Source organism: Carlito syrichta, unplaced genomic scaffold (assembly GCF_000164805.1).
Source record: "Carlito syrichta isolate Samal-C Ts95f unplaced genomic scaffold, Tarsius_syrichta-2.0.1 Scaffold169151, whole genome shotgun sequence".
NCBI lineage: Eukaryota > Metazoa > Chordata > Mammalia > Primates > Tarsiidae > Carlito > Carlito syrichta.
In genome coordinates, this window is record NW_007113247.1 from 24,484 (window position 1) to 39,364 (window position 14,881).

Genomic DNA, 14,881 nt, shown 5'->3' on the forward strand with positions numbered 1-14,881 from the left:
AGGCTACTCGGAAGGCTGAGGTGGAAGGATCGCAGGAGCCCAGCAGGCGAGGCTGCGGTGGCCGGAAGCAGCCACTGCACTCCAGTCTGGGCGACAGAGTGAGACTCCAACTTTAAAAAAAAAAAAAGAAAAGAAAAGAAAGAAAAGAAAAAGAAAAGTAAAGGGTGGGAGGATCAAGTTGCCATAGCGACTCTCCCTCAGGTCCCTTATCTTCATCAAGGTAGAGGAAAGTGAAAAGACATTCTACACAGGTGGAACAGTACATAAACGGAATTAAGAAATGGTGAAGCCGGGCTTGGTGGCTCAGCCTGTAATCCCGTGCCTTTGGGAGGCTGAGGTGAGTGGATTGCCTGAGCCCGCGGGTTCGAGACCCACCTGGGCAACTTGGCGAGACCTCATCTCTACAATAAAATCAAAAAGTAGCTGGGCGTGGTAGCGCGCGCCTGTAGTTCCAGCTCCTTGGAAGGCTGAGGCGGAAGGATCGCCGGAGCCCAGCAGGTCGAGGAAGCGGCTACTGCACTCCAGTCTGGGCAACAGAGTGAGACTTCAACTCAAAAAAAAAAAAAAAAAAAAAGAAATGGTGAAAAATTCAGCATGGATGTAAAGAAAGTTGGTATGACACCCTGAAGCCCCAGGAGTGGTGCCCTCACCCTGAAGATGCCAAGAAAGTATTCCAGACAAGGAAGGCAGACTAGAAGAAACCAGGAGGCCAAGGAGGAGACGGAGCCATAGTACCCACAAGAAGCCAAGTCCCACGTTAAGCAGGGCCATTCCATCTTCTGCCCTTTCTTTCAGCCTGAATCCTGCAGTTTCATGACTATATTGGGACTGAATAAATGAGAGACTGGGAGCCTCAGAGAAAGACAGACTGGGATGCAGAGATAAGGAGAGGGGGGAGAGGCCCAAGAGGCTGGGACCTGGCTTCCAACCACCATAGCATCGTGGCTGTCTCTTCTCTCTCATCCAGCCTCACCTCTTGGGCAAGGCAGCTGAATCCCGCAGACCAAGTGTCAGCCCCTCACACACACATGCTCAAGGGTAGTCCAACCCTGAGATGCCGAAATGACCTCCCTTTTCGCAAGGAAACCCCTACACCTAACTGCTCCCAGCAGCTAAGCCCCAAATGAATCACTGCCCTCTAGTACCTAAACCATTGATTCTAACAACTTCTTCGCAGTTAAATCCGTCAATCTAACTGAGAACAGGTGAACTCCTGAACAGAATTCCACCTCTACCACACACATATTTCAAACTATATCCAGAGGGCCACGTGCAGTGGCTCACACCTGTAATCCCAATACTTTGAAAGGCCAAGGTGGGAGAATTGTTCAAGGCCAATAACTCAAGTCCAAGAGCTCAGCCTGGGCAACAGAGCAAGACTCTGACTCTAAAAATTTTTTTTAAATGAGTCAGGAGTGGTGGTGCACACATGTAGTCTCAGCTACTCCAGAAGCTAAGGCAGGAGGATCGCTTGAGCCCAGTAGTAGTTCAAGGTTATACAGAGCTATGATTGCACCACTATACTCTAGCCTAGCCTGGGTAACAGATCCTGACTCTTTTTTTTTTTTTTTTGAGTTGGAGTCTCACTCTGTAGCCCAGGCTGGAGTGCAGTGACACGCTCATAGCCACCCCAGCATCGACCTACTTGGAAGAAGGTTGGACTCCAGCAATCCTTCTGCCTCAACCTTCCAAGTAGATGGAATTACAGGCACACACTACCATACCCGGCTAATTTTTGATTTATTGTAGTGACAAGTTCTCGCCAAGTTGCCTGGGCTGGTCTCAAACTCACGGGCTCAGGCAACCCACTCACCTCAACCTCCCAAAGTGCTGGGATTACAAGATGAGCCACCAAGCCCAGCCCAGATCCTGATGCTTAAAGAAAAAAAAAAGTCCACAAATTATTTGATATGCTTCTCTTCAAACTGACTTTTTTTTTTTTTTTGAGTTGGGGTTTCACTCTGTTGCCCAGGCTGGAGTGCAATGACATGCTCATGGCTCACTGCAGTCTCAACCTGCTGGACTCAGGGGATCCTTCTGCCTCAGCCACCCTGGTAGCTGGAATTACAGGTGCATGGCACCATACCCAGCTAATTTTTTGTAGACACGAGGTCTTACTATGTTGCCCAGACTGGTCTCGAATTCCTGGGCTCAAGCAAACTTCTTGCCTTGGCCTCCCAGAGTGCTGAGATTACAGGCATGAGCCACCTTGGCCCAAACTATGACACTGAATTGCCCTCATCTTGACTTAGTGGTCTGGACTTAGTGACTTGCATCTAATAAAGAGGATATTATAGGAAAGACACAGTGTAACTTCTGAGTCAAGGTCATAAAAACATTAGGGTTTCTGTGTGTCTGTCAGATAGTCTCCCTCTCTGATCATTTCCTCTGAGAGAAGCCAGCAGCCCTATACAGAGGTCTACATGGACCTTGCTTGCCACGAGAGAGAGCCACTTTGGAAATGGATCTACCAGCCCCAGCCGAGCCTTTGGATGACTGCAGCCCTAACTAACAGCTTGGCTACAACCCCAAGAGAAACCCTAAGTCAGAATCACCCAACTAAGCTGCTCTCCAAGTCCTGACCCTCAGAAATTATGTAAGATAATTTTTTTTTTGAGTCTCACTCTGTCACCCAGGCTGGAGTGCAGTGGCACACTCACAGCCACCACAGCCTCTAGAGCCGCTGGGCTCAGGTGATCCTTCTGCCTTCCAAGTAGCTGGAACTACAGGCATGCACCACCATGCCCAGCTAGCCTTTTTATTTATTGTAGAGACAAGGTCTCGCCATGTTGCCCAGGCTGGTCTTAAACACGTGGGCTCAGGCAACCCTCTCTCCTTGGCCTCCCAAAGTGCTGAGATTACAGGCATGAGCCACCATGCCTGGCAATAAACGTTAATCATTGTTTTAAGCCACTAGGTTTTGGGGTATTTGGTTTTCCACAGCAAAACTAACATACACAGAAAACTAACATATCTCTGAAATGAACTGTACCCCAACATCTAAACCTCTGAATCCTATTTATTTTTTAGTCAGGGTCTCACTCTGTCACCCAGGCTAGAATGTAGTGGTACAATCATGGCTCACTGCAACCTCAACTTCCTGGGCTCAGGCAATTCTCCTAAATCAGACTCCCAAGTAGCTAGGACTACAGACACACAACACTATGACTGGGTAATTTTTTTAATTGTTTTTGTAGAGATAGGTTCTCACTATGTTACTGATGCTGGTCTTGAACTCCTGGGCTCAAGCAATCTCCCCGCCTCAGCCTCCCAAAGTGCTGGGATTATAGGTGTGAGCCACCATGCCTGGCCCCTAAACCCCTGAATCTAACTCTTCCCATATTCCAGCAGCAAAACTCCTGGAATCTAATACTGACCCCCTTACAAATCTAACATCCATCTATTCATTCTTGTAACTGATACTTACAACCCTGGCATGCACATAACTAAGTGAAGATCTGGATAAAACAGACGGTCACCTTGTTGGAAGTCTGTCCGCCCACACCCTCGGATCAGCAGGGCATCTCCAGTGAAGGCCATGCTGTGGTCATTCAGGACGAAGGTGACACAGCCTGGGGTGTGGCCAGGGCTAGCCCGGGTCTCCAAGGCCTGGCAGGGATTGAGGAAAACAGAGACAGTCACCAAGAAGCCTTCAAGATGAAATTGGCCCCAGGAGCCATCCCCTTAGCCCAGGGTCATGCCTAGATAAACTTTTCTGGTAAAAAATTAAGTTAGATTCCCAGGCTCAAAGTTTACACCAGATGGATTAAAGACGTAAATGCCAGAAAATAAAACCATAAAACTGTGACAAAAATAATAACAAAAATACAAATGTAACATACTGACCTCTAGTTAAGAAGGGACATTAAAATATCCCTAAAGCCAGGCTCGGTGGCTCAGCCTGTAATCCCGCGCCTTTGGGAGGCTGAGGGGAGTGGATTGCCTGAGCCCACGGGTTCGAGACCCGCCTGGGCAGCGAGACCTCATCTCTACAATAAATACAAAAATCAGCTGGGCGTGGTAGTGCATGCCCGTAATTCCGGCTACTCGGAAGGCAGAGGCGGAGGGATCGAAGGAACCCAGCAGGTCGAGGCTGCAATGGCCGGAAGCGGCCACTGCACTCCAGTCTGGGTGACCGAGTGAGGCTCCAACTCAAAAACAATAAAAATAAAAAATAAAATAAAATAAAATAAAATATCCCTAAAGTGTGAATCATTAAGGGCAAAAAATCAATGGTTTGGCTTTAAATCAATTTGAAGTTTCTGAATGGCAACTAAACCATAAACAAAATTTAAAGGAAACCAAGAAGTTGGAAAATATATTTGTAATATGTATATTACCGTACAATGGTCAATATTCTTAATATACAAATAGATTTTGCCAATCAAGGAGAAAAAGATAAGCACACTAATATAAAAATGGAATATTAAACAGTCACTAAAAGTAATACTGTTCAAGTAAAACATAATGATGCTTTATACAAATACTTAGTGACACAAAAAAGATGTTTTTAAAAAAGATATTTCAGCTGGGCTCGGTGGCTCAGCCTGTAATCCCACGCCTTTAGGAGGCTGAGGTGAGTGGATTGCCTGAGCCCGCGGGTTCAAGACCCACCTGGGCAGGCGAGACCTCATCTCTACAGTAAATCAAAATATTAGCCGGGCGTGGTGGCACGCGCCTGTAATTCCGGCTACTTGGAAGGCTGAGGCGGAAGGACCGCCGGAGCCCAGCAGGTCGAGGCTGCGGTGGCCGGGAGCGGCCACTGCACTCCAGTCTGGGCGACAGAGTGAGACTCCAACTCAAAAAAAAAAAAAAAAAAAGATATTTCACTGGTAAGTGCAAAGAACAAGTTGTAAAGAAACTTATGCAGTGTGATCTTTTTAAAAAAGTGTTCATTAAGGCCAGGCACAGTGGCTCACGCCTATAATCCCAGCACTTTGGGAGACCGAGGTGAGAGATTTGCCTGTGCCCATGGGTTTGATGCCAGCCGGGGCAATTTGGCGAGACCACATCTCTACAATAAATAAAAAAATTAGCTGGGTGTGGTGGCGCACACCTGTGGTTCCAGCCACTTGGAAAGCTGAGGCAAAAGGATCGCTTGAGCCCAACAGGTAGAGGTTGCAGTGGCCAAGAGCGTGCCACTGTACTCCATCCTGGGTGACAGAGTGAGACCTCGACAAAAAAAAAAGTTCATTAATTCTAAATATATAATTTAGCTGGATATGATGGCCCATGCTTTTGGGAAGCCAAGGCAAGAGGACTGCCTGAGCCCAGGGGGTTGAGACCAGCCTGGGCAACTTGGTAAGACCTCATCTCTACAATAGGTCAAAAAATTAGCTGGGTGTGGTGGCGTGTACCTGTAGTTCCAGTTACTTGGAAGGGTGAGGTGGAAGAATCGCCTGAGCCCAGCAGGTCAAGGCTGCAGTGGCCTGGAGCGGCCACTGTACTCCAGTCTGGGCGACAGAGTGAGACTCCAACAACAAAAAATAAATAAATATATACCAGCCTGGGCAACATGATGAGACCTCATCTCTACAATAAATCAAAAAATTAGCCAGGCATGGTGGCACACGCCTATAGTTTCAGCTACTTGGAAGGCTGAGGCAGAAGGATCACCTGAGCCCAGCAGGTCGAGGCTGCAGTAGCCGTGAGCATGCCACTGTACTCCAGCCTGGGTGACAGAGTAAGAGTCTAGTTAAAAAAAAAAAATCAAGTACGAGTTCACCTGATCTAAGATGGAGATGATACTGGAGTACAGTGGGGAGAAATGGTCTTTTTAGTAGAGTTCTGGGTCAACTGGATATCTACTTGGAAAGAAAAAGTTAACTGGATCCCTACCTCACGCTATATACAAAGTTAAATTCTCAATAGGCTACAGATCTAAATATGAAAAATAAAAAACAATAAAGCTATCAGAGAAAAACATAGAACAATTTTGTGCTCTTGGAGTAGGCAAAGGTTTATTTAGCATGAAAAGTATTAACAATAGGAACCAGAATGGATATGTTGAATTACACTAAAATTAAAAACTTCTGTTTATCACGCCAGGTGTGGTAGTTCACATCTGTAATCCCAGCACTTTGGGAGGCGAAGGTGAGAGGATTGGCTGAGCCCAGGGGTTCAAGCCCAGCCTGGGCAACTTGGCAAGACCTTGTCTCTACAATAAATCAAAAAATTAGCCAGGCATGGTGATGCATGCCTGTGGCTCCAGCTATTTGGAAGGCTGAGGCGGAAGAATCACCTGAGCCCAGTAGGTCAAGGTCGTGGTGGCTGTGAGCATGCCACTGCACTCCAGCCTGGCTGACAGAGTGAGACTCCAACTCAAAAAAACCCCAAAAGTTCAGTCTATCAAAACACACCATTAAGACAGTAAAAAGGTAGCCCTTAGCGTGGAAGATGTTTACAAACATACATATAGTTCCCCCTTATCCTCAGGGTTATGTTCAGAGACTCGCCCCAATGGATGTCCAAATCCTCAGGTGGTACCGAACCCTATATATACTGTATTTTGTTTGACCTGATAAACCAAGAAGTCTAATAAGTGATTAATGGGCAGGTAACATACTCGTACACAGCATAGATATGCTGGACAAAAGGATGATTCACATTCCAAGCAGGATGGTGCAAGATTTCATTATGCTACTCAGAACGGTGTGTAATTTAAAACTTATGAATTGTTGGCCAGGCTGGTCTCGAACCCCTGGTCTCAGGCAATCCTCTCACCTCGGTCTCCCAAAGTGCTGGGATTATAGGCGTGAGCCACCGCACTGGGCAAAGCTACCTGTTTCAATACCAGAAAAAAACGGAGAGAATATATTTCTCTTTAGAGGTAGACCACAATAATGTCAAAAGTGAATTTTTTTTTTCGAGTTGGGGGGGTCTCACTCTGTTGCCCAAGCTGGAGTGCAGTAGCATGCTCACAGCCACTGCAGCCTTGCCTGTTAGGCTCAGTTGATTTTTTCTCCTCAGCCTCTCAAGCAGCTGGGACTATAGGCACATGCCACCACACCAGGTTAATTTTTTTGTGGTAGAGAGAGGTCTCACTATGTTGCCCAGGCTGGTCTCAAACTCCTGCCTCAGCTTCCAAGAGTGCTGGGATTACAGGCGTGAGTCACCGTGCCAGGCCAAAAGTGAATGTTTTTTTTTGCCTGGAACTGACCCCATGCCAGGCATGGCCCTAAACACCTTCCATGGCTTCCCTCATCTATCCTCACAACACACAGTGTAAGTATTGTACCCACTTTCCAGATGGAGAAACTGAGGCCCAGAGAGGCAAAATACTGGCTCGAGGTCATACAACAGGAAGCGGCAGAATACTCTGTTCACCTGCCCAGCCTCTGTGAACATTTACCTTTGTGACGTGTACATGTCAGGGCTGAATTACTGGTTGCTACTTTCGGGATGAGCAGTCAGGAGAGGGTATAGGGTGATCAGAGAGTGACCCATGTGGAGCCCTGACCCTTAGACTCTGAGGAGGAAAGAGGCACATTCACTTGGAGTCAGGCGCAAGGGGCACCTCTGGGAGGAAAAACCCAAGAGTGACCCCCACGGCAGGCCCACACACTTTCCCTCTGTCACATGGAGAACATTCAGTGGAGCTTTCCAGAAGTCCCGTGACCTGTGATGACATCATTACTGTGCTGGCTGATGGAATATGCTTGTTATTCTTGTGTTTTGTACTATTATTACTATTATTTGTTTCTCTTTCACTATTTTCTTTTTTTTTTTTGGAGTCAGAGTCTCACTCTGTTGCCCAGGCTGGAGTGCCGTGTCATGCTCATGGCCACCACGGCCTCGGCCTGCTGGACTCAGGCAATCCTTCCACCTCAGCCTCCCAAATAGCTGGAACCCATACAGGTGCGCATCACCACACCCGACTCCTTTTTTTATTAATTGTAGAGGCGAGGTCTCACCATGTTGCCCAGGCTGGTCTCGAACCCTGGGCTCAGGCAATCCTTTCACCTCCGCCTCCCAAAGTGCTGGGATTACAGGCGTGAGCCACCACGCCCAGCCTTGTACTATTATTTCAATTTCTATAGATTTTTTTTTTTAATAAAAAAAAAGTTAGACGTGAGTGGGAGCACCCAAGATCTCGACCGAATGCAGCCTCCACTGTCCCTGAAGCTTGAGCGACCTCCCCAGCGGGCCGCCGCCACAGGCCCTGGCTAGCCCTGCGTTCTCTCAGTTCATTCACTCCTCCCTAGCATGGGGCATCAAGTACGGGCCACACCTCACAGCTGTTCCTGCTTCCTGCAACAGCTAAATCTGAACTTCGCCCCCTACCTCCACCCCGCCCACCGGCTGCCCCATCAGCTAAACATGGCACAAAAGGGATCGAGCCCTGCCACCATTTCGCTCCCGGGCCTGGCGGGTCCCACGGTCTACACTGCCGCCTGGTGGCAGTAAGCTCCCGGGTTCTTTTCCATTTGGTTTCCAAGTTCATTTTTTCCCTCCGTGATTCAAAAGTATAGTATTAAGCTGAATTTTGAGAAGCCGAAAATACATAAATGAATAAAACCCCCCAAAATTACAGTAGCCTCCCCTTGTCTGTGGCGGAAGCATTGGAAGACCCCCAATGGGTAAAAACGAGCTATCTCAGTGCAGAAACCTCAGATGATACCAAATCCTCTATGTTCTGTTTTTCCTGTACGATGATAAAGTTTGATTTATAAATTAGGTACTGAAAGAAATTAACAAGAATAACTAATAATCAAATAGAAAAATTGTCATAATGTGTCAGCATGTTGTGCTTCAAGGTCATCATTACTATTATTATTTTATTTTTTTTTTGAGACAGGATCTTGCTCTGTTGCCCAGGCGGGAGTGCAGTGGCCCTATCAGTTCATTGTAACCTCGAACTCCTGGGTGCAGTACAAGTGATCCTCCTGCCTCAGCCTCTCAAGTAGCTGGGACCACAGGTATGGTGAGGCTAATTAGCCCACGATGTGAGGCTAATTTTTTTTTATTTTTGTAGACAAGAGGTCGTGCTATGATGTCTAGGCTGGTCTCAAACTCCTGGTCTCAAGTGATTCTTTCAAAGCACTGGGATCACTGGCGTGAGCCACTGCGTCCAGCCAGGACCATTATTAAATAAAATAAAGCTGACTTGAGCAAGAGCACTGGGATACATGACAGTTAATCTGATAACTGAGGTGGCTACTAAGTTACTGTCAGGTGAGCAGCAGATACAATGTGAATACTTGGACAAAACGGATGACTCACTTCTTGGGCAGGCCAGAGCAGGGCAGAGCAGTTCAGCATGCTACAAGAGCAGGCAACTTTAAACTGTATATTTCTGGAATTTTCCACTTAATAATTTTGGACCTCAGTTGACTTTGGGAAACTGAGACAAAAGAGACCAAAACCAGCTGAGCACAGTGACTCAAGACTGTAATTCCAGCACTTTGGGAGGCCAAGGCAAGAGGATTGCCTGAGCCCAGGGGTTTGAGACCAGCCTGGGCAACATGGCAAGACCTCGTCTCTACAATAAATAAAAAAATTAGTCGGGTGTGGTGGCATGTGCCTGTAGTTCCAGTTACTTGGAAGGCTGAGGCGGAAGGATCACCTGATCCCAGCAGGTCGAGGCTGCAGTGGCTGTGAGGGTGCCACTGCACTCCAGCCTGGGAGCTGGGAGACAGAGTGAGACTCCGACTCAAAAAAAAAAAAAAAAAGAGAGAGAAAAGATAGACAGTCAGGGGAATATTCCCCACAAGATTTGCATATGAATCTTCTTAGCAGCATTATTCATAGTAGCGGAAACTGGAAACAATTATCAGAACGAGAATGAATAAGTTGTGAAATATTCACAGCCAGGTTCAGTGGCTCGGCCTGTAATCCCAGCACTTTGGGAGGCCAAGTGAGAGGACTGCCTGAGCCCGCTGGTTCAAGACCAGCCTGGGCAATTTGGTGAGACCTCGTCTCTACAATAAATCACAAAAACTAGCCGGATGTGGTGGCATGTGTCTGTAGTTCCAGCTACTTGGAAGGCTGAGGCGGAAGGATCGCCTGAGCCCAGCAGATCGAAGCTGCAGTGGCCGTGAGTGTGCCACTGCACTCCAGTCTGGGCAATAAGAGTGAGACTCCAACTCAAAAAAAAAAAAAAAAAAAGAAAAGAAAAGAAATATTCACACAATGAAATGCTCTACATGAGATATTGGGAAACCATGGCCAGTGTCCTAAATGTGACTTGTCACCTGCTTTTGTAAGGCATGTAGACTAAGAATGGTTTTTACTTATGTTCATGGCTGGAAAAAATATAAAAATAAAAATATTTTGGGGCCAGGCACAGGGGCTCACACCTGTAATCCTAGCACTTTGTGAGGCCAAGGTGGGAGGATTGCTGGAGCCTAGGGGTTTGAGACCAGCCTGGACGACATAGCAAGACCTCATCTCCAAAAGATAAATAAAATAAATAAATAATTTTTTAAAATAAAATATTTAAAAATAAGAATATTTTGTAACATGCAAAAACTATGTGAAATTCACATTTCTGTAGCCACAAATAAAGTTTTATTGGCCGGCTGGGCACAGTGGCTCACATGTGTAATCCCAGCACTTTGGGAGGCAGAGGTGAGCACTGCCTGAGTCCATGGGTTCGAGACCAGCCTGGACAACCTGGTGAGACCTCGTCTCTACAATCAATCAATCAATCAATCAATAAAGTGTGGTAGCACACGCCTGTAGTTCTAGCTACTTGGAAGGCTGAGGCAGAAGGATCACCTGAGCCCGGCAGGTTGATCCTGCCACGCGGTGGCGTGAGGGTGCACTCCAGCCTGGGCAAAAGAGTGAGACTCCGACTCAAAAGAAAAAAAAGTTTTACTGGCACACAACCATATATATTCATGCATTGTCTATGGTAGCTTTCACACCACAACAAGAGAGCTGAGTAGTTGTAACAGAGCCCCTTCTGCCTGGAAAACGAAAAATATCTACTATGTGATCCTGTGTAGGAAGTTTGTCTACCCCTGCTTTATTGCAAATAAGAAGAAAACTCCATCTACAAACATCATGTAGAGTGAAAAAAGTCAGACATACAAGAGTGCACACACTATAATTCCGGTTTGTAAGGCCCAGGATAGGCAGGCCGAATCTGTGGTTTAAGTCAATGGTCCCTTGGTGAGGTTGTCATTGGCCAGGGAGACAAGGAAGCCTTCTGGGTGACTGGCAAGTTCAGGATCTGCATCTGAGTGGTAAGTACTCAAGTGTAAACACACGTAAAAATTTCCAATCTGCATACATATAGCATGTGTGCTCATTTTATTATATAGATATTAACAACTCAGTTATTAAAAGTAGGAGGAGCAGCAGCCACGGTGGCTCACGCCTATAATCCCAGCACTTTTGGAGGTTGAGGCAGAAGGATCGCTCAAACCCAGGAGTCTGAGACAGCCTGAGTAACACAGCGAGACCCTGTCTCTACAAAAAAATCAAAAAATTAGCCAGACCGAGCACAGTGGCTCAGCCTGTAATCCCAGCATTTTGGGAGGCTGAGGCGAGAGGATTGCCTGAGCCCAGGGGTTTGAGGCCAGCCTGGGCAACTTGGTGAGACCTCGTCTCTACAATAAATCACAAAAACTAGCCTGGTGTGGTGGCATGCGACTATAGTTCCAGCTACTTGGAAGGCTGAGGCGGAAGGATTACCCGAACCCAGCAAGCCAAGGCTGTGGGTGTTCATGAGCGTGCCATTGCACTCGAGACTGGGTGAGGGTGAGAGTGAGACATCGACTCAAAGAAAATAAAAAAATTTTAAAAAAAAGAAGAAGAAGTTGTCAGGCCAGGCACCATGATTTACTCCTGTCATCCCAACACTCTGGTAGGCCAAGGCAGGTGGATTGCTTGAGCCCAGGAATTCAAGATCAACCTGGGCAACATAGCAAGACCCCCATCTCTGTTTCATAAAAATTTTCTTTAAAGTTGCCTAAGGTTGACGGGCAAAGAGGAGACTAGTGGTGATTGCTAAGGGCTGTGGAGTTTCTTTTTGGAGTAAAGAAAATATTCTAAAATTCATGGTAATGATGGTTGCACAACTCTGTGAATTCACTAAAAGTCATTGAAGTGTGCCCTTTCAGTGGGTGAACTGTAGGGTGTGTGGATTATATCAACAAAGCCATTAACCAAAGAGAAAACACTGAAGCTAAATCTACCACCACCCTTCAACATTCCTTCACTGAAAATATCATTCAAATCCAAGAAACACTTGTCAGCACCCAACTGTTAGGTACGTCCATAAATGTATGATGCATTTTTTACCTGCTTCCAGAGAAAGGCTTGAAACAACAGTCTGTAACCACTGTAGTTAAGTCCTCTGATACCACACATAGGCCTCAGTTCCGCTAAATGCCCTGACTCAAGTAAACTGTCCCCATTGAGCAAAACTCTCTCACAGGCAGGCCGAGTCCTCACCCTGTCACCTGACATTGTGTGCCCAAAGTCAGCCAAACTACACCTTTAGCAACTCTGATCAGAAAAAACCAGCTGAATTCCTCCCTCTGAGGGCAACTCCTCTGATCCTCCCCCATAGTGCTCTGGGTGGCAATCCTGGCTCCTGATGCCCTTGGCAAAGAAAGAGAAAGAGGCCGAGCTCGGTGGCTCGACCTGTAATCCCAGCAGTTTGGGAGGCTGAGGCGAGTGGACTGCCTGAATCTGCGGGTTCGAGACCCACCAGGGCAACTTGGTGAGACTTCATCTCTACAATAAATCAAACCCAGGGTGGTAGCGCAGGCCTGTAGTTCCGGCTACTTGGAAGGCTGAGGCAGAAGGATCGCCAGAGCCCAGCAGGTTGAGGCTGCAGTGGCCAGGAGCGTGCCCCTGCACTCCAGCCTGGGCAACAGAGTGAGACTCTAACTAAAAAAAAAGAAAGAGAATGAGACAGAAACCCTCAGACCTTTCCTGTGTGGCAACCGCCCAGCCAGGACAGGGTGAGGCTGTGGGTACAAGATTTAAGGAAGTGCTCACTCACAGGTGCCAAGCCTGCACTGACATGACCTTGACAGTGAGTGCCTCCTTAAAAGGTACACTCCAGAGGCCTTCCGGGCCTCACCCTCGTCCTACCCAGGGCAAGGGGATGCTTCTTCCTCCAACAGTGGTCAGAAGACAGGACCGTAGTCTCTTTCTCAGCCCTGACCTCATAATCCCAGCCAGGATTAGGATCGCCAGAGCCCAGCAGGTCGAGGCTGGGCTCAACCTTTTTTTTTTCCCTGAGTCAGAGTCTCACTCTATCACCTAGGCTGAAGTGCAGTGGCACAATCACTGCCCACCGTAGCCTCCACCTCCTGGACTCGGGCAATCCTTCCACCTCAGCCTCCCGAGTAGCTGGGACTACAGGTGTGCACCACCGCGCCCAGGCAATTTTTAAAGTTTTTTGTAGCGATGAGGTCTCACTCTGTTGGCCAGGCTGGTCTCAAACTCCCGGGCTCAAGCGAGCCTCCCGCCTCAGCCTCCCAAAGTGCTGGGATCACAAACCCCAGCCCCCACGCCCCGGCCCATCAACTTTTATGAAGGTGCCAGGCAGGCCAAAGGAACTGCCCCAAAGCCTCGGGAAGCTCCATAAATGTTGTTGACCGAAGGAGTTCCCCGAGACACACCCGCCCAGCGCCCCTCACCCCAGTGCCCCACCTGGTTTAGGGTGCCCTCCTCCCAGAGACATGTGGACATGCGATCAGGGGTCAGGACCCGGCCCGAGGCCCCTCCTCGCCCAGGACGCCAAGGACTCAGGCCCGAGCCCCCTCCTTCCCGCAGTCCAGGCCCCCACCCCCTTGGGGAAGCCAGCACCCAACTCACGAAGCGCCCGAAGCGGATGGCGTCCCCATCCTCGATGTGCACGTCCGCCCGGGCGCCACTAAGGCGGGAGATGACGGACCGGCAGCCGGGGAGGAGGGACCGCAGCAGCCCCGAGCCCGTGAGGTGGTCCGCGTGGCAGTGGGTGTTCACTGGCAGAGAGAGGAGGGCCCGGTCCAGGAGGGCACCGGGGGCCGGACTCCCAGCCCCGACCCCTACCCTCAGACCCCGGAGCGCAGGCCCCTGGCTGTCCACGCCTCTTACCCCGCGGCCGCCCTCCCTCGGACCCAGGGCTGCGGGCCCAGACTGACCCGCGTATAGCAGCCGAAGGCCCAGCTCCTTGACCAGCTGGGCATCCCGGGGCGCGGTCTCCAGAACCGGGTCGATCAGAACCGCCTCTCGGGACTCTCTGTCGCCCAGCAGGTACGTGTAGGTGCAGCTCTCGGGCTCAAACATCTGGGGGGGCACAGGTGAGAGGGCAGAGCCAGACCCCGCCACCCCCGCTGGGGACCCAGAGCCCAGGCCTCGCCTCCACTCGCTTCCTGGGTCCAGAAGCAGAAACTCCGGCCCCTTCTCGCCCCTGGAGTCAGGAATCAGAGCCCCACCAGTTTCTTCCTTCAGAACCAAGGAGGCCCAACTTGCGAGCACCCCCAAATTGGGGTCCTCGGCACATTCTTTCCTAAAGGACCCAGGGGGCCAGTCCCAAGCCCAGGGCCCCCAGACCACTCACATTAGTATTGTTGTTGTTATTATTATTTTGAGTTAGGGTCATTATTATTATTACTATTATTATTGAGTCAGGGTCTCACCCTGTTGTCCAGGCTGGAGTGCAGGGGCACGATCACGGCCATCGCAGCCTCGACTCCCTGGGCTCAGCCTCCCGAGTAGCTGGGACTACGGGCGCGCGCCACCACACCCGGCTTAGTTTCTTACTTTTGGTAGAGACGAGGTCTCGCTATGCTGCCCAGGCTGGTCTCGAACTCGGGGGCGCCAGCGATCCTCCCACCTCGGCCTCCCAAGGCGCTGGGACGACGGCCTCGCCGGGCTCTAAGGGACCCAGGCGTCCGGCCCCAAGCCCCGACCCTCCTTCCGCAAGAGCCCCGGG

General features: G+C 49.1%; 1 protein-coding gene across 3 annotated transcripts in view; it reads right to left on the reverse strand.

Moving 5' to 3' along the window:
• Window positions 1-14,300, reverse strand: part of ETHE1 (ETHE1, persulfide dioxygenase) — a 15,964-nt gene extending 1,664 nt beyond the window's left edge. For 2 of the 3 annotated variants that reach the window (XM_008051222.2, XM_021709195.1), the window contains exons 1-3: window positions 14,088-14,300; window positions 13,780-13,928; window positions 3,480-3,609 (exon numbers count right to left, since the gene is read on the reverse strand). In XM_008051222.2, the coding sequence (XP_008049413.1) occupies window positions 3,480-3,609; window positions 13,780-13,928; window positions 14,088-14,232 (424 nt within the window). In that variant the 5' untranslated portion in view covers window positions 14,233-14,300. The remainder of the gene's footprint in view (window positions 1-3,479; window positions 3,610-13,779; window positions 13,929-14,087) is intronic. The other variant, XM_021709196.1, reaches the window with a different exon arrangement.
• Between the last annotated feature and the right edge of the window lie 581 nt (window positions 14,301-14,881).